The following is a 20,108-nucleotide window of genomic DNA, read 5'->3' as shown; positions in this document are numbered from 1 at the left end:
AACAATGAAATAATTTGCCCAACTTCAGGCCCAACAAATGAGTTTCACAGCCAAAGTTTGAACCCTGGAAACTAATTCTACAATCCCAACCATCCCAGTTTAGCTACTTTTCATTCTTAGGGCTTAGCACTTGGATATATGTTTTCAATTTAAAGTTTTATGCCTTTCATAATCTTAGAGTAATTTTTTTGGTTATTGTATTATTTTTTCCTTTCATTATCTCACTCTCGGCTTTTGTAATTTCAGAGTTGGAACTTTCTAGATTGAGTTTTCTTATCTCTTTTCTCATACATTTTTGCAATCTTTACCTTCTATATAACTATATCCCATTAACTATGTTTATTAATTATTCATTCTTTTATTGAATTTTTTAAATGAACTTAAATTTTTTTCTTAATTTCCAAGAACTCTCTTCTTTTATTGCTCTTTTTTTAAATAAGGTCTGCTGTCGATTTTGAATACAATACCCTCGAGGATTTTCTATAGATACTTATTAGAATTTAAGTTCTTTAAGTTTTGTATTATCTGCTTCTATCAGACTTTTTTTCTTTATGTTCTTGTTGTTTTTCTGTTATGTCATTAGTTTTTTTTTTCAAATGTTAATCTTGGCTGTTCATTGAGATTTATAAATAAAGGAGGTGGTTAATCAGTATAAGTAAATACCATAGATTTTCCTCTCATCTTTTAACAGAAAAGCTGGCTACAGACTGTTATATATGTGAGCAGGATGAAATCAGCTTGTTTATAGGTCAAAAATAGTTGAAATCTGCAATTGTATATAGTTGACAACAATATAAATTCATCAATAAATTTGCATATGTTGGTGGTACATGGTGAGAGTTTTTATTTATGGAGTATAAAATAAAAAAAAAACTGTTGCTGAAGTGGATTGGTCATAAGCTTTGCAGCAGCTAGGCGGACTTAAGTTCAAATTATGTTTCTGGTAATTACTAATTTTGTGGGTTGAGATAAACCAATTAGCCCCTTGTCAATATATATATATATATATTATTACAAGGAGTTTTGTAAGAATTACAGATAATGTACATAAAGAACCTAGGACATCATAGATTTTTGGTAAATACTAGTTTTCTATTATTTTAAGTTAATATGTCATTAAATTTAATATTACATAGATATAATGAAATTAAGAATTTAAAAAATAAGTGCTATCGCTATAGGTGGAATATAACTTTTAATTAATTTTATCAATTTCATAGAGTTATTTTGAGAGCCCCCTATGTTGCTAAGGAATTTTTAAAGAGAAGTCAGTATAAACAGATGATTGGCAGAGCTGGCCGTGCTGGAATAGATTCTGTTGGGGAGAGTATCCTTATATTGCAAGAAAAAGACAAGCAACAGGTAACACTCAGTCTAGTTGTTAGTTGGTTGTTTTGTCTTTTTTTGGACTTTGGCCTACCACTTTTATGAGATCATCTTTTAAAAATTAATTATTAATATTTCTCTAAATAATGTTTCCTTCTCTATGATTAAAAATTAGAAAGAGTAGTTTGAATACTTTTGTATTTTAGACAAACAATAAAAAGCATTTTTCCTAATTATCTTCTATTTTCATGAGCACAACTGTACGTTCTTTTTTTGTCTTTGTTTTTTTTATCTTCCCCTGCCTCCACAAGATATGCAAAAAATTTAAAATTTTATATAGAACACCATTTATTCTTTATAATAACACAAAACTTAATACTGCTTTAACTTTTATAGGCATTGGAGTTAATAAGCAGACCATTGGAAAACTGTTACAGCCATCTTGTTCAAGAATTCACCAAGGGAATCCAAACGTTGTTTCTCTCATTGATTGGTTTGAAGGTATATTTTAATATTTTAAAATCTTTTTACTGTTACCTAAGATAATAGAGGTTAAATAGTTAAGAAAATTGTAAAGTATGAAAAAAATGTTAACTTTAATTTGATGTGGAAAAGAACAGTCTGTGACCTGATAGATCTGAATCTGGATTTATATGTGCATTTTTAATCTTTGAATTATAAGAAATATGAGAAATCAACATCATAACTGGGCATCAGTTATAAATATTAGAGTTTTGTGGATACTACGGATACACAAATTGCTGTGAAGAAACGGGTCCTGATATGGGATAATCCAGCATTTCTGCCCTTTTTAAGAGTAAGGTTCACCTATAGTCCTGTGACCATTCTAGGTATTTTAAACATTTATGAGATAACTATAGCCTTTATTAGGTAGAAAATTTAAAAAAACACTTAAAAAAAAGGCATGACAGGAAAATACTCTTTTACTAAGAATAGAAATTAGCTCTCTCTTTTTTAGGTTTACTCTTGAGTTAAACTTCCTTTTTAGAATTATTCTTAAGGAAATGTTAACTTTGTGCCCAATGTTACTCTGCCACAAAGTGGCAAAGTCAAGTTTTGAATTCAGCTTTATCTAAATACAAAACCAGTGCTCTTAACCTTTCATGCAGTCTGTAGTCACCCACAACTTTGTCTAGTTAACTCCCACCCAGCCTTCAGATTTTCACTTAACCGATCGCTTCCTCAGGAAAGCCTCCCTGTTCCACTGAATCCAGTCAGTCTGCTGGATACTTCATGGAACCACACACTGTACCCCCCCTGGAATGGAAGACCTGTGAAAGCAGGGTCCACATTTATTTTCATGTCACTGAGTCTCAGTGCCTAACACAGTGCCTGGCATGTGGTTGTGTGTCAGTAAATGCTTGAATTCATTAATGGATTGACTTTGGAATTGGGTATGGTTGAACTTCCAGGTTGCAGCAACAGTGGAGAATCCAGCTTTGAGAGGCTGTGGAGGCCAGAGGCAGAGGCTATCCCAGTGGGTTTAAATCACTATGTCTAAAAGTTTTTCACAGAGGGGTAGAAAGTGAACATGGTGGTAGCTAGAAGGATCAAGTAAATGTTATTAACCAAGTAGAAAACAATATACAAACTGAGTATCAGTTCTAGAACAGAATATCTTAAAAGTGTAATTTTAGCCTAACTGAATACTATATTAAGAGAAGAAGGGATAAAAAATGTCAGTGCTCTATAATATGTTTTGTTATTCCTTATATTAGTTTAATATGAAATAACTAAAGTTTTCCATTTGAAATATTATCAGAATTGTGAGAGAGAAATATGCTTATTGACTGACTATATTTTAGTATAACATACTGATATCATTGAAATTGCCTAATATAAAATTATTCTAATTCAGAGTCAACTCTACAACTAATTAACAAATGAAGGGTTAAGTATTACTGATGATTGCCATTAAAAGTTTTAAATAGTGAATAAAAGGAAGAGAGAGAAAAAGGCAGGAAAAGAAGATAGAAATGAGACAAAAAGAGGTGGGAAACTGTATTCATTTTTAGGTAATATACAGGGAAAATATTGCCTGATCTTGTTTCAGTAGAGACTTTCAGTTGTATTTTCCATGTGTTTTTTTTTATTTCTTTTTAAACACAATTTTTAGATTGTTTTCACAGGTGGCTGAAAAGGAGTAATGGGAGGATTTCTGAAGAAGGCAGAGTGGGAATTAATGATTATTGGTTGAGGAATAAACAGGTCACAGCTTTGGAGATACTGTGAAAAATTATTCAAAAAGACCTAAGAGGGGTGTGTGTGTGTGTGTGTGTGTGTGTGTATAGATGTTTTCATAACAAGTTTGAATATGATAACTGTCTTCTTCCTTAAAATGTTTTCTCTTGTTAATTTTAAAATGCCATTATAAAATTACCTTTATATATGCAACTATGTAGATATTATACTAATTTTTTATTTAAATATCTTTGAGGTATAGAAATGAATTATCATCTTAATTAGAGTACATTCAAAATGATGTCTTGAATTAAGGAAAATGCTCCAATGATGTTTTGAATTGTTTCAGATTGCAACACATCTTGGTGACATATATCACTTTATGAGTGGTACACTTTTTGGTGTTCAGCAAAAGATTTTGTTGAAAGAAAAAAGTCTCTTGGAAATAACTGTTGAATCACTTAGATACCTGACAGAAAAAGGACTCCTACAAAAAGACACCATTTTGACAGAAAACGTACTTACACAAAAAGATGCTTGTTATAAGTCCGAAGAATGGTTCCAGCATAGTTTTCATATCACAAAGTTGGGACGAGCTTCTTTTAAAGGTAATAGTTTACCTAAATTTTATTTTACCTAAAATAAATTTTTTTTTAAATCTTACTTTACCAAAATCTGAGGAAATGTATTGAAAAAAGTAGACATTCTGTTACTTTAAATTAGATTTGTAATTTCATATTAATAACATTAATCTTATAAACTTTAAAAAGTTGAAAAATGTTTTAAATTACAAGTAATTTAATACTGCAGAAGTATATAGAGAAAAAGGTGTTCATCACTTCTTCACACTTCCCTCCCCTGGCAATCACACAAATATTAATATCCTACCAAGAATAACAATTTGGTGTATAGCTTTTCAAACAGTTTCTGTATATTTCATTTCAATGCATAATACACAGATATATACAGGTTAAAAATTTGTTTAAACTTTTGTTTTTAAATAATATATATTATCTTAGAGACTGTTGCATAACAGTGGATAGTTTCTATCTTAATATCCACTTCATAATTTACTTAATGAAAAATAATACATGTCTGTTATTAAAAATAATCTTTAGGAATCAGAAATTATGTAAAGGAAAATCCCGTATTCCTGTCCCATTTCCACTCTCCCAGGGGCTGCCTCAGTTAACAATTGCAAATATTTTTATGTATATTTATGCATATATCTATGTGCATTTATATGTGTCTGTATGTATATACCTATATATACACACATGAATACATGTATATGCACATAGTTTATTTTTTTAATGGAATCATAGGGTATGTTTTAGCAGCTTGCTTTTCTTATAAAATATCATGCACATCTTTTTGTCATTGTTCTCACCCAAGGACACGTTCTCATCCAAGGACATGTAGAGAGAGAAGAATGGGGTGGAGAGAGAGGGAAAAACATCGATTGGTTGCCTCCCATATGCCTCCCGATTGACCAGGAATCGAACCTGCAACCTAGGTGTGTGCCCTGACCAGCAATCTAACCTGCCACCTTCTGGTGTCCAGGACCATGTTCCAACCAGTTGAGCCAACCGTCCAGGGCTATCATGAACATCTTAACAAGTTAATCCCTTTAAATTTACCTTTTTTCTTTTACTGCTTTAGACATCTATAGTATGAAGGCCTTAATTTGTTTATCCATTCCCCTATTAATGAACATTTGCACAGTTTCTGAGTTTTTTCAATTATAAACAAGGTTGCATGGACATCTATAGTCATGTATTTTGGGGTATATGTAGAAATGTTTTGGGTTAGATTCCCAAAAATAGAGTAGTTGGGTCAGAAAGTATATACTTACAAAATGTTGATAGATACTATCAAAATGACCTTCAAAATAGCCATGCTAAAGTACATAATAAGAGATTTTGAATACTGTTGGCTATATTTAGGTAACTTCTAAACAAGACTTTTTAAAATCGCCTCTTTCCCCCTTTGGAAATTAAGAAAGATGAAATACTTGTATCTTTTAGGAACTATAGATTTGGCTTATTGTGACATTCTCTACAGAGATTTGCAGAAAGGTCTTGAAGGCCTTGTGCTTGAAAGCCTTCTTCATCTAATTTACCTAACCACTCCCTATGATATGGCTTCTCAGCGTGACCCTGATTGGATGATATACTTCAAACAGGTGAGCATAAAAGATTCTTCAGTAGAGGCTACTTAGTCTATTAATGATGATATGATTTTTATCAAGTAGTTATTCACTTTTTCTATTAAAATATGTTTGAAATTGGGCCTTTAGTTCTTTCATTTTCTAAAATAGTAATATGACAATAGCATTTTTGGTTTGTTTAACTTAAATATTACTTTTCTGTTAAATATAAACATGTCATTATCAAAAAAATAAAGGTGTGGAAAAAGAAAAAGTATCACCCCTGCTTCCATTCCCCCAAAGATAGTTACTGTTCTGACTTATTGACTACACCATTTTATTTTATAACTAGTGGCCCAGTGCATGAATTTGTGCACATTGAAAAGAGATTAATTAGAAGAAATATTTTAATATCACTGTTCAGCCTTTATAATAGAAGTGTCAACCAAATTCACGATCAACAATGACAGATCAAAACACACGCGTGCGATTGGTGTCAGCAAGAGCTTTATATGTATCGTGCATGCCCAAGTCAACTTACCCTTTTATAGATATAGAATAAACTTGCTTAATTAGACCTGCTTTCTGATTTAGCTAAACTTTTTCCTGGCCAGTGAAGCACCCCAACTTCTCTTTCAGGTAATTGTCAGCAACACAGCAGTAAATATCAACACGCAGTAGATTATTGTAGATCACACAGGGAGAACAAAGGATAAAATATTTAACTGCAGCAGTGTTTGACTATATTCTGTGCAGTGAGAAAACCTAAAGTCATTTTCAAGGTCCACCATTTCTTCTTTTCAGTTGGGTCAAGTTTTTAAGCTTTCTAAAACTCCGTTTTCCACCCTAGCCAGTTTGGCTCGGTGGATAGAGCGTCAGCCTGCGGACTGAAGGGTCCCAGGTTCGATTCCAGTCAAAGACACATGCCCGGGTTGTGGATTCGATCCCCAGTGGGGGGCGTGCAGGAGGCAGCCAATCAATGATTCTCTCTCATCATTGATGTTTCTATCTCTCTCTCCCTCTTCCTTCCTCTCTGAAATCAAAATATGTTAAAAAAAAAAAATCTAAAAAAAAAACACAAAAAAACCCAACTCCGTTTTCTGGCTAATGAAAAGAAAATAGGATTCCACTGAGTCTCCTATCTACCTACTCCAGGACTTCCATGAGGATCAAATGAGATGAGGCACAGGAAAACACTTCACAGACATTTGGTTAAAGTGTAAAATGTTTGCACCTGGCTATAAAGCAAGTCATGTGGCTGAAGAAACTGCAAGGAGGCTAGTTGCTAGGGAGAGGAAGCCAGGTGTTGCTATGAGACGTCATTACCTGGCACCCACAGCCACCATTTCCAGACTGGGCTGGGCTGTGGGCCACGTTTTGCACCATGGGGTCTCGGCAGCATTGGCTGCGATTTGGTGGGCTGTCATTCCGGGGTGCTGGTGCGGCCTGTGTCCACTTGGGGGAAGCTGAGTGTTGCTTTCTGGGTGCCAGGTCTGTGGTGTCATTTCTCTGTAAATGGCCAGTGTGTGTCACGGCAGCTCCTGTGTTGAGCGACTGCCTCCTGGTGGTCAGTGCACGTCATAGCTACCTGTCAGATGGACACTTAGCATATTAACCTTTTATATATATAGATTATATATATATATAGATGTCTAGAATCTAAAGGAAACCATGAAGACCATCTCTGATGATTGAGAGTTTAGTTACCTGAAAGCTCTGTCAGAGCCAAGCATGATATATCAGACCCAGTACTATTGATAACTGAGAAGGAATATCAGTTTTATGGAAAGGTGGACCTGGCTCTATTTATTACAAAAGCAAGTGGTAGAGTACAAACTATTATGATTTTATTGTAAACACGATAGATGCATGAACACATATTAGGCAGAAGTGGTATGTGGCTTTTAATTGCAAGAAATTAACTTTCTTTTTAATGTCATATTTTAAAATTATTCCTGTAAGTTTTCTTAGCCAGTAGTATATAATACAGTTACTTTCAAAAGCTTTCCCTCCTAACCACCCTTCCAATATTACACAGTACTTGTGACCATGACTTTAAATAATTCTACAAAAATATGCTATAGCCCTGGCCAGTTTGGTTCAGTGGATAGAGCGTCGGCCTGTGGACTGAAGGGTCCCAGGTTCAATTCCAGTCAAGGACATATGCCTGGGTTCTGGGCTCTATCCCCAGTGGGGGGCGTGCAGGAGGCAGCCAATCTGTGATTCTTTCTCATCGTTGATGTTTCTGTCTCTTTCTCTCCCTTCCTCTCTGAAATCAATAAAAATATATTTAAAATATGCTATATTTTAATGTTTTTAAGTTTGTAGTATTTGTACATAAAATATGTTGCTTTTTCATATCCTTTATCCTTTAAAAACAAGAAAACGTGATATTATAGAAAATACTGGATTTGGTTCAAATGGCATTTTTTAAAGGTACAATTAGATTTTCCTATCTATTTTTTTTTTATTTTTTTTTTTATGTAGTTTAACCAGCTCAGTCCAGCAGAACAAAATGTGGCTGCTCTTGTCGGAGTCTCTGAAAACTATATTGGGAAGAAGGCATCAGGTCAAGCTATCAAGAAGGTACCATAATCTTTTTCTCCTTCCTAAATAACTAAGTTCATTTAACAAAATTAATGCTGTTGTATTATCTCCCTTGTTGACTTGATCTTTTTGTTTCGCTTCTTTTCTCTAAATTAAATTCCCACTTTATTATTTAAAACATCTGAGGAGCAGAAACTTAGGCATTTTTTTAAAAAACTATTTGTTGGTGGTGTGATAGCTTATTTTTGTACCTTTGTATTCTAAAATATTTTGTCATACATGTAAGGCTATTATCATAGGGAAAGGTAAACCTTATTAATTTATTTTTTCCTAGGCTATTTACTGCTTACATTATAAAATATTTATAATGTTTTCATTATATTATGTAATACTGAAGTAAATTCAATTCAAGGGAGAAAATTATATTTTCTATAAACTTTTATTAGGCATTCTACTTGCTATCAGAGATTCTGAGATAGGACAGGTTTAGGGTTTTTGTTGATTGTGTTGTTCGTTGTCCTCAAAGAACTTCCAGTCTAATATTTGACATACATAAAACATTCTAAAAGGTTGAATATTATTTGTTTGATATTTTATATTTTGGGGCTTTAAAGTTCAGTCAACAAGCATGAAGCAAGTGTATAATGCATACACTAACTTTAAGAGAAGTGGAAATAATTCTTTGGCTAACATACTTTAAAATTCTTTAAGTTAATATCATTTTCCACCTCATAATATACACTTTATTCGTTTTTAATTTTCTTTGATAATCCAAACTCCATTGAAACCTAATTATCTACTACTATTCCCTCCTATATCATTTAAATTTACATGGATAGTACTGATTTCATTTAAAAAACAGAAGATGATGTCTATTCTCATTTGAATTGAATGGTGCAACTGTCCCGTGTACTGCTGTATCATGAAATTACAAGTAGATATTATAGTACTTCAATATCCATGTTGTCACAACATTTAGATTAAGTCTTTTACCTTACAAATGGCTCTGTTGTTTAGACCTTCAAAATGTTGAATAAAAACATTTTTTAAATCAAACTTTTTATAACCAACTGTATAATATAAAATAAAAACAAAATTATATTTTAAAACTCATGTTAATTTGGAACATATTACCAAATAATAAACAATTACAAAATCTTATTAGAATAATACATCTTTTTAAACTTGCACCAAAATTTATTTTTGTTACATTTTATGAAATATAGTCAATAGCATGGCCGGTATGGTTCAGTGGTTGAGTGTTGACCTATGAACCAGGAGGTCATGGTTTGATTCCCGGCCAGGGCACATGCCCGGGTTACGGGCTTGATCTCTAATGTGGGGCATGCAGGAGGCAGTCGATCAATGATTCTCTCTCATTATTGATGTTTCTATCTCTCTCTCCCTCTCCATTCCTCTCTGAAATCAATAAAAATGCATTAAAAAAAGAAAAAAGAAATACAGCCACTAAAGTGTATTCAATTGATAATTGCATATTTAAACTAGTATGGACGTGAATTTATTTTAATTACAAATGGGTTATTTACTAGTTTAATGTTTTGAAAGTATCATTATTTATAATTCTAGAGAACATGATTTTACTTAAAATATAAATTGATTTCTCCACATTGAAAAAGACACCCTCCTTTTCTTTAAACATTTTTTGTAAAAGAGCTTAGAATTGGCGCTAAGCATTTTATCTTGACTTGTAATATAATTTTATAATTTCTCTTGACTTAAAAAATGTCTTTTGAACAAAATCTACATTGACTCCATTTTAATAATGAAGGTGCACCAAATTTGGAAAATTAAAAAATGATCTTTTCCTACTTTTATTCAACTATCATGTTTTTTAGCTTAATGCTTTTTGAGTGATTGATCCAGTATCAACATGCAGAATCTTAATTCATATATTCTTTAATATGTCAGTCTAAGTTTTCATCTCAAACATTCTATTACTATAGTAGAGGATATAATTTTAGATTTTATACCTATTTTTTCTCTTTCAAATACAACCCTTTTCTCTCCTCTGATTTTACTACTCACAAAAAATAGTCACTAGACGCCACAGGCAAAAGCAGGTACACCGAATAGAAATTGTCAACCTCAGAGAGCATTTTTCTCTTTCAGTGTTTTAGCTTTGGAAACATTACTTACTTATCATGTCCATGTGGAAACCATAGAAGCTAATATTTACTCTTAGTTTACAATGTAGATAAGCTTATTAACATTTATCTAAATAAATGCATTTATCTAATTTGTAATCACATTCACACATATATACAACCTATACATACCACAGGAAATGAAAAGGTCTCCCCAGTTCCTTCTCTGTCTATATTTTCCTAGGGCTGCTGCCACAAATTAGCACACAGCAGGTGTCTTTTTTTTTATTGAATTTATTGAGGTGACATTGGTTAATGAAATTATATAGACTTCAGGTGTACAATTCTATTATACATCACCTGTATATTGTATTGTGTGTTCACCATCCAAAGTCAAACTGGACGTCTTAAAACAACAGAATTTTATTCTCTCATAGTTCAGGGGACCATAAGTTTGTAATTAAGATGCTGGCAGGGTTGGTTCCTTCTGGAGGCTCTGAGGAAGAAACCATCTTGCCTGTCTCCTAGCTTCCAGTGGTTGCTGGCAATCCTTGGTTTTTCCTTGGCTTGTAGACTCATCCCTCCAATGTTTGCCTCCATCTTCACGTGGCCTGCTTGTCTGTGTCACTCTGTGTCCTCTCTTCTATAAGGACAGTAGTTTACTATGTTGAACTTAAAAAAAAACTACTATAATTTGCTTTAACTAAAGGGCCCACTGTACATCCAGGATGATTTCCTCTCAAGATCCTTAACTAATTACATCTGAAAATATCTTGTTCCCAAGTAAAGTCACCTTCACAGGTCCGAGGGTTAAGATCTGAGCATATCTTTTCTTGGTAGGACACAACTCAACCTTCAACACTCCCTATAGAAAGAAGTTTAACTAAATTGGAAACAATTTGGCATTTTTTTTATACTTGGAAAAATGATAATTTGAATTAATCTAAGTTACATATGTTAGAACTTACTTTTATTTCTATGAATCATTCTATCCTTACCCTTGCTCTCCCGTAGCACAATTTCATTCAATTTACCTTTTGTCCAGTTTGAATATAATGTACATTTTTAGCAGGTTCAGTATATTAATTTATTTGGTTGTGTCTTTCTAGACGGTGGACAAGAACATAGTGAATAGACTATACCTGTCTTTTGTTCTTTATGCCTTGCTCAAAGAGACCAGCATTTGGAGTGTGTCTGAAAAATTCAATATGCCTCGAGGATATATACAAAGTCTTCTCACTGCAGCTGCCACCTTCTCATGTTGTGTGTTACATTTCTGTGAGGTAATTCCATTAAATAGATGATAGATGCGTTGTGCATCTTCTTATTTTAACTGTTACCAAACTCATAAACCAGTTAGTATTTTCTTATCATTGACTTATTCTGTTACAAAGCAGTCAGAATTTATTTAAAATTTATTTTTGTTTTTATTCGCTTATTACAGAAATACTATATACATACTTACGGTAAAGATACAAAAATAACAAAATCAACTAAAGTATGTAATGAACAAGTAGAACAGTTATCCTTACTTTTAGAACCAGCGTTAATAGTTTCAAGTGTTTGGAATCAACTCTTAAAATGGATCTCTCCACTCATGTTGATTCTGTCTGAGTGTCCTTCTCATGAATGATACTTATGTGAAATGTTTGATTAGAATGTTGTCGAAATCTGACAGCTACTTTTAACTACTTAGCACCATATTCCTTAGATTGCCTCAGTAATCTACCATTCTCGCTTCCAGTGTCAGCCAGCTACTTTAGGTTTCTACAACAAATGCCCATTTTATAAAGTAATTCAAGGAGAAAATTTTATTTTATTTTTTTTTAAATATATTTTTATTGATTTTTTACAGAGAGGAAGGGAGAGAGATAGAGAGCTAGAAACATCGATGAGAGAGAAACATCGATCAGCTGCCTCCTGCACATCTACTGGGAATGTGCCTGCAACCAAGGTACATGTCCTTGACCGGAATCGAACCTGGGACCCTTCAGTCCGCAGGCCGACGCTCTATCCACTGAGCCAAACCAGTGAAAATTTTATTTTGGCCATGTGCATTTAGGATGGATTTGTTTAAGATTTTACTAAAAGAAGTTTTCAGAATTTCCTTAAATAACACAACAAAGCTTGCCAGACTTTTCTACTCAGACAGTTTTTTTGACAAATTTATAATATGTCATTTTTGCTGCATTTAAATTTTTTATTATTGAATAGCAGAATATCCTTTTCATATTTGTTTCTGTACTCAATTTTTAAAAAAATTTCCCCCCATAAGTTCTATTTTTAAACATAAAATCAACTTCATTTTCCCTATCTTAAATCTCCATATTCTGTATGTGTATATGGCAGTTAATTCTGTCATATGTACTAAGGAGTAAATAATCTAAAATACTTCACTTCGGATTAAATGATAACTATTTTAGTAAATTTATCTTTCTAAATATCTTCTACGTATACTGGTCTTTTTAATACTAGCTTACATTCCCTAATCACAGGCTACCTAAGCAGTAGACAAAAATTATGAGTAATAAGAAGCTAGTTGTTATTTAAGTTTTCTGTATTTGTTGTTCTTTGTGTTTAAAGATGCTTTTCCTAATATTCAATCCCTTTGTTTTAATTGGGACTATACAGACTTCAGCCTTGTAGATTTGTTCAAGTAAAAGAATATGTTGAACTTGAAAAACAGCTACTATAATTTGATGGTTGAGCCTAGAAAAAAAATCTACCTGACAACTTGTGCTTTCATGAATGTATTCTTAATATTTTAAAATGTTTTTTCCTCTTTAACTAGTTATGTAAGTCATATAAAATAGGACACTAATTGTTTTAATTAAGATGGCTTTTATTTTTATTATTATTTTTTTAAAAATATTTTTATTGATTTCAGAGAGGAAGGGAGGGAGAGAGAAATAGAAACATCAATGACGAGAATCATTGATCGGCTGCCTCCTGCACACTCAAACTGGGGTTTGAGCCAGCAACCTGGGCATGTGCCCTGACTGGGAATTGAGCTGTGTCTTCCTGGTTCATAGGTCGATGCTCAACCACTGAGCCATGCTAGCCGGGCATGATGGCTTTTAATTACAAGTAACAGAAAACCCCATAAAAGATTAAACAATAGGAAAAAGACTATCTTCAGTAACAGGAAAGCTAGAGCTAAGGCAATTCCAGGGTGATTGATTCAGTAGTTTTATTCAAGGTTATCTTCTCTTCTTTTTACTCTTCCATCTTTAGTGCATTAACTACTTTCCTAGTGGTCACAACGTGGCTAACTAATGCTTTTCCATGCATCACACATTCTCACAAAAGGTTAGAGACTTAAAAAAAAGAAACTATTGTTGAACACCTCAAGCATATATACTAGTATAAGAAGACAAGATAATATAATGAATATTCTTTTACCCATACAGCTTTAACAGTTATTGACTTATGGTTTCCAATATTTTTATTGTTTTAAATATTGTTGCACTGAGCATTGTCTTGCATTTGAATCCTTCCACAGTTAATACTTCGTCTTTAGGATAAATTCCCACAAATAGGAGTTGTTTTCAGTCATCTGGGAAAGAAAAACTATACATTCACTTTCTGGTATTTTGATAAAAATGAATAGAATTCTTCTTGTTGACTTATTTTTCAGTTGTTTCCTCATCCCAAGACCACTTCGTCAAATTTGTCAGTCTCTGGCATTCGTCCTCATAATAATTTTGCTTGGAATTATTGTTCACTTCTGGCTTAACCCAAGTTCCAGAGCTTATATAAGGGAACATCCTCTCTGAGCCCCCTACCATGCAAACTAAACTTTGAAATGACTGACTAGATTTAAATTCTGTATATTTCTTTGTGTTCTGCAGGAACTTGAGGAGTTTTGGGTTTATAAAGCCCTTTTGGTAGAACTTACCAAGAAACTGACCTACTGTGTAAAGGCAGAACTAATCCCTCTCATGGAAGTGACTGGAGTTTTAGAGGTTAGTAGCTTCCCAGTTCCCAGTTGAGATGATTTCAAGTAACTGTGAAGTCTTGTCACAGAGTAAGTGACAACAGCATCCTTATGGCAGTCTTTTTTTTTTTCTGTTTTCTTTTTTCAAAGTAAATTGCTGCTGTGGCTTCCTAGAAATCCCATTAATTCAGAAGCACAACTGTGAGAAAAAAAAATAACAGAAGGGATAAGATGACACTCTCCAAGTATACGTGTGCTCATCCTTAGCATCTTCCTTCCTCCACTCCAGTGGAGAATTACCTTCTGTCGGTTTAGACTCCGTGCTTATTTAAGGTAGTGGTGACTCGGTGCTAACAAGGCTTATTCACCGTTTTGAAGAGAGTGAGAAGAAAGTATTCTCAGCTGGTTTTTCAGCTTTCTGTTTTGACCAACCCTTAATTTAAGTTTATTCTCTGATATTCAGTTCTCGAATTAGAGGAACTCTACTGCTTGGGAACACAAACACACACACACACACCACACCATTCCACACCACTCTTCTGTAGTCCCCCGAGTAGGTGGCAAGAACATTTTAAGTATATTAGACTAGAATATTTTGATTGGTGTCTGAAATAATGCCCCTAGCCTAAGTGCCATAATGGATTTCTCATTGCTCATTGCAACACACATCAGATGACTTACACTGCACAGAAGGCTATCTTGCAGTCACATTGGAACCATTCAAATACATCTTTGAATACAATACAAAATTTATTATAAAACTCCTTTGGATTCTGATGTGTTATCTCTTCATTCTTACTTTATTTACTTTAGTATATTTTAAAAAAAATATATATATATATAGCAGAGGCCTGGTGCACCAAATTTGTGCATGGGGGGTGTGTGTCCCTCAGCCCACCCTGCACCCTCCCCAATCTGGGACCCCTCGAGGGATGTCCGACTGCCCGTTTAGGCCCAATCCCGGTCTGCTGGCTCCCAACCGCTCGCCTGCCTGCCTGCCTGATTGCCCCTAACCACTTCTGCCTGCCAGCCTGATCACCCCCTAATTACTCCCCTGCCAGCTTGATCAATGCCTAACTGCTCCCCTGCCGGCTTGATTGCCCCTAACTGTCCTCCCCTGCCAGCCTGGTCACCCTTAACTGTCCTCCCTTGCAGGCATGGGTCCCTCCAAACTGCCCTCCCCTGCGGGCCTGGTCCCCCCCCAACTGCCATCCCCTGCAGTCCTGGGCCCTCCCAACTGCCCTCCCCTGCTTTCCTGATCGCCCACAACTGCCCTCCCCTGCCAGCCATCTTGTGTCCACATAGGGGTGGCCATCTTGTGTGTTGGAGTGATGGTCAATTTGCGTATTACCCTTTTATTAGATAGGATATATATATAATCATGTGAAATTTTTCCTTTCAAGACATTTAATTATTTTTTCTAAATCCCAAATTCTGAGCCTACTGATTTTTGTAATATTTTTCAGGGTCGGGCAAAACAGTTATACAATGCAGGTTATAAAAGTCTAGCACACTTAGCTAATGCAAATCCTGAAGTGCTAATAAAGACAATTGATCATTTATCAAGACGCCAGGCCAAGCAAATTGTTTCATCAGCAAAGGTAAGCAAACCATTTTTTAACCTTTATAATGTTTTGTGGTGTTATCTCCTTATATCTGAGACATGAAAAAAAAACACATTTAACAATAGACACAAAAGTATAAATTCATAATATGTGGGTAAAAATAGTGCATTTGTTATGATACAAGACTTGCTATAAAGAGAAAAATGACCTTTTAAAAACAGTTTCAAGAGTTCACTGAAGTACAAGGAAGCCTAGAACTCATTGAATTTGGCCTCCTTACAACCTTTTCACAGAAGTCCTTTCCTCAGCACTCTCAACATCTGGTCTTCCCACCTTTGAATACCTTCATTGACAAGCGCTTACAACCTCAAAATTCACATAGTTCTATTTTTGGTCACTCTTAGTATAACAAAAAACATCTAATTATAATGAGGCTCAATTTTGTCTTCTTAAAATGTTGACCATTGCATTGTAATACTACCATCTGGAACTATTCTATCCTTTTATTCATATATTAGTGTTTCACAAATTGAAAAACAGTTCTCACTGCTAACAAGGGTTTCTCTTTTCTGTTTCTTTCATTTGCATTAAATAATCTATTGTCCTAGTTGCCCTTTGCCTGATGCAATCATATGTATCATTACCCTCCAGTTCAATGTGGGTAAAGCCATTCCACAGCAATTTGGGTTTTTCCCCTCCTGATTTTAACTGTAGCTCCATTCTTGTAGCCTGAAATTGCTTGGCTTTTTTAGAAAACGTCATTGTTACAATATGGTTATATACAGATCAGAATGAGCTAAAAGTTAATTTCCATCTTACTTTTTTTAATGGTGCTCACATTGTTTATGATCTTTACAATAGTCCTGTGAGGTGTTACCTTCAATTTGACGACACTAAAACTGACCTTGTTCCATTAGATTAGAAGTTCTTGGGGTAGAAGTTCTTGGGGTTGGCAGGGATGGAGTTATAGTCATTTCCATTGCAATGGCAGCTAGCACAGTACTCAACCTAGAGTAGGTGTTTAATATATATTTGAATAAATAAATGAGATTTGAAGAAATTAAGTTATTTACCCAAGGAAGTATAGCTAAGTAAGTAGTAGAGCCAGGACTGTGGAGTTAAACTGTATATCATTAGGGATACAAATGGAGCTGTAGTAACAATGGCCAAAAGAAGTTACTTTAAACTTTAAAAGTTTATTAGACAAATTCAAGCACAAGCAATTTATAGCTCTTATGGGAATCAGTGTTGTATCCAGGGATCCTACTTCTGTCTCATTCTCAATACATGGTTTCCACCTTATAGACATGCTATGGTTCCCGCCACTTCTTTCACTTTCCAGACAGTTTGAAAGAGAAAAATAGATATTCCTTGCAGGATTTTGAGCAAAGGAGTAGGTCAGAGGTTGCAAATAGAAGAGCAAGGATGGAAATGAGGAAACTAGTTAGGATTATATTGAGATTATGCCGTTTTTTTGATAACTGGTGGATTTTTTCAACCATGGGTAATTTGAAGCTGATGATGTTCTCTGTATTCTAGTAATGCTGACACAAGAGTTTTGTGTGGTTTACTTGTTGATCTGTATAGTTTTTAGAGGATGTGTTGGGAGATTCATTTCACATGGTCACCCTTACCTCAGCTGCTGGAAAGCTTACCTAATTACGTTTTAGTCTTTTATATATATATATATATATATATATATATATATATATATATATATATATATCAAATTGGTAGGGAGTGGGTTTTTCACTTTCACTTTGCATCATATGACTTTTTTTCCCCTCTGTGATTTTGCTAAACTTTTTATTATAATACTTTGTAACAGAAGTAGTACAAATACTTCACTACAATATACACAAAAGCCAGCTAAAACAAATACCAACATTTTACTTCTGGTTTCTAAAAGAAAGAGAGTCATTACTTGTTAAATATTCATTTATGTCTGCTATGCTCCATGTTTAGAAATACTTTCTTTTCTCATTATGTTTTTTTCAAAATTAACCCTTTGAGTGCCAACCAATATCCTAGGGACTATGCTAAAATTGCCAAGGCATTTTTGCTGATTTTACAGCAGTTTAGGAAAAAAATTATGAATCGCAAGTAAATGAAGTTACATATTCAAAAACTTAAAGAAACCTTTACTACGTTGACATATTTAGCAATATCATCATCACTAATAAAAGCAGACTTAGAACTGGACGCCATTTCGAAGCTTTGATAGCGCTCCCGGCACTTTTGGCGAAAGACAGGAGGAGCACGATAGCGCTCCCAGGCACTCAAGGGGTTAACTATTAATTTTAGGAACTTGAATAAAATTTTTTCTTTGAAAAAGTTATAGGTTTTTAAAAGATAGCATACTAAATTTTAAGGAGTAATAAAATGCATATATGAAGGATAACATTTTCAAGAGCTAATTAAATTTTTGTAAAATTGTCTTAGATTTTATAGATTAAAAGTTAATTTTTAAGTAGCTGAGTCTCCAATAAAACAAATCATGTTTTAGAGCTCCTTTATTTTTGGTATACCAAATGGAGCAATCAGCTAAAATGGCTTTAACTAAATGCTTCAGCTTCACTTACTATAATCACTTTTTCTTAAGTGGCCATTTTTCCATCTCATATTAGTTTTAATGTCTAGATTGCTAATGTGTAAGGATTCAGGTGGTAAAAATGGAAGCATTTCTCTAGCATTGAATATTTTGGTCTCATGTCCTGATGTTTTTATTGTAGATGCTGTTGCATGAAAAAGCAGAGGCTTTGCAAGGAGAAGTAGAAGAGCTATTGAGATTACCTGCTGATTTCCCTCCTGTTGAAAAGGCATGAAGTGTGTCTGATGAGCATTGTCAAATATGAATGACTTCTCTCTTTATGAATTATTTCTTGTATATATGTTTTATTAAAGATTCCTTATTATTTATACATGAAAAGATACATTTTAAGTATACATTCAGAACTATGGATGATGTTTGGATATATCTCTCACCCATAATTACAATAACCTTTCTAGTAGTAACCCATCTTATTCAATACTTACACATTATTTCTGTGCTCAAAAATGAAATCAACTTCCTCAACATTGCTGCAGCCTACCTTTGTAGCCAGATCTTTCATCATTCTCTTATCCATTTCTTTCATCAAACTGGACTATTTGAAATACCAGAATTTCCCCTGCGATTTCCAAACCCTTCATTTCCTAACTGTTTTATTCCATTTCCAGTGCATAGAAAATTATCTCTTTTTTTAAAAAATATATATGTTTCTTTATTGATTTCAGAGAGGAAGGAAGAAGGAGAGAGAGAGAGAAATATCAATGATGAGCGAGAATCATTGATCGGCTGCCTCCTGCACACCCCCTACTGGGGATCGAGCCTGCAACCCAGGCATGTGCCCTTGGCTGGAATCGAACCTGGGACCCTTCAGTCCTCAGGCTGACGCTTTATCCACTGAGCCAAGCCGGGTAGGGCAGAAAATTATCTTTAAAATGTACTGTATACTTCAAGAATAAACTAAAAATGCTCAAATACTGTCTTCTCTATAAAATTGTTCAAGTTTATTCTCATCCCCACCCCATACATGGGCTCTTCCCTTCCTATAAGTATTGTGGATCTCTCATTAATGCCCATGTATTTTTTTTTAACACTTTTTCAACAAGTATTTATTATTAGTTAACCTATGATTCAGGATCCCAGAGTGGGATGTACCCAGGTTCCCCTTCACTATCCTGGGAGAAGGGTGAGGACAGAGGAGTGTCAGGGTGGGGGCCAGTTCAGATCTTCCCAGGAAATGTGCCTTCTGCTCATTTTTTGTTTGTTTTTCTAAGAGTTTCTTTGATTTTAATAGTTGGGAAGAAAGTTATAAAATAAAATAGACAACACAGAGCCTTGTGACTTACTCAGATTGGCAACAAACACAAGGATACAGAAATGTAAACAAACAGAGCTTCCACCCAGGATGTGGACCATTCGCAAACGGAGACATCACCCCCTTTAACGGTCATTGCCTTCTCACAGTGGCGGACGTCCAAGTAGTTCTGCCGATAGTTCCTGGCCTGCGTCTGGTTGGGGACGCAGCTGTCAGAGGAGCAGTCAGAATTCTTGATCTTTGTCTTGATGTCTTCTGCCACGTTGCTGACTCCTAAAAAACACCCTGAGGCAGCTCACAGCTCAATGTGACCCTCAGCAAAAACTCACCCATGTCTCGTGTTAATGCCATTAGTTTCAAATGTGCTAGAAAGCTGAGACTTTTTTAATTATCTTTGTATGGCACATAGCACCT

General features: G+C 34.4%; 1 protein-coding gene across 6 annotated transcripts in view; it reads left to right on the top strand.

The window, feature by feature from the left end:
• Positions 1-18,752, top strand: part of HELQ (helicase, POLQ like) — a 40,023-nt gene extending 21,271 nt beyond the window's left edge. For 5 of the 6 annotated variants that reach the window (XM_014452012.2, XM_023750368.1, XM_014452013.2 and 2 more), the window contains 9 exons: positions 1,221-1,362; positions 1,723-1,827; positions 3,878-4,136; positions 5,556-5,713; positions 8,165-8,263; positions 11,439-11,612; positions 14,181-14,294; positions 15,733-15,867; positions 18,564-18,752. In XM_014452012.2, the coding sequence (XP_014307498.1) occupies positions 1,221-1,362; positions 1,723-1,827; positions 3,878-4,136; positions 5,556-5,713; positions 8,165-8,263; positions 11,439-11,612; positions 14,181-14,294; positions 15,733-15,867; positions 18,564-18,656 (1,279 nt within the window). In that variant the 3' untranslated portion in view covers positions 18,657-18,752. Of the gene's footprint in view, positions 1-1,220; positions 1,363-1,722; positions 1,828-3,877; positions 4,137-5,555; positions 5,714-8,164; positions 8,264-11,438; positions 11,613-14,180; positions 14,295-15,732; positions 15,868-18,563 lie in introns of those variants that run through there. The other variant, XR_002828159.1, reaches the window with a different exon arrangement.
• Positions 18,753-20,108: the final 1,356 nt, after the last annotated feature.

This window comes from Myotis lucifugus, unplaced genomic scaffold, assembly GCF_000147115.1.
Source record: "Myotis lucifugus unplaced genomic scaffold, Myoluc2.0 scaffold_12, whole genome shotgun sequence".
NCBI classification, from domain to species: domain Eukaryota; kingdom Metazoa; phylum Chordata; class Mammalia; order Chiroptera; family Vespertilionidae; genus Myotis; species Myotis lucifugus.
Note: the sequence above shows the minus strand (reverse complement) of the source record. Positions and strands in the feature narration are given on the sequence as shown.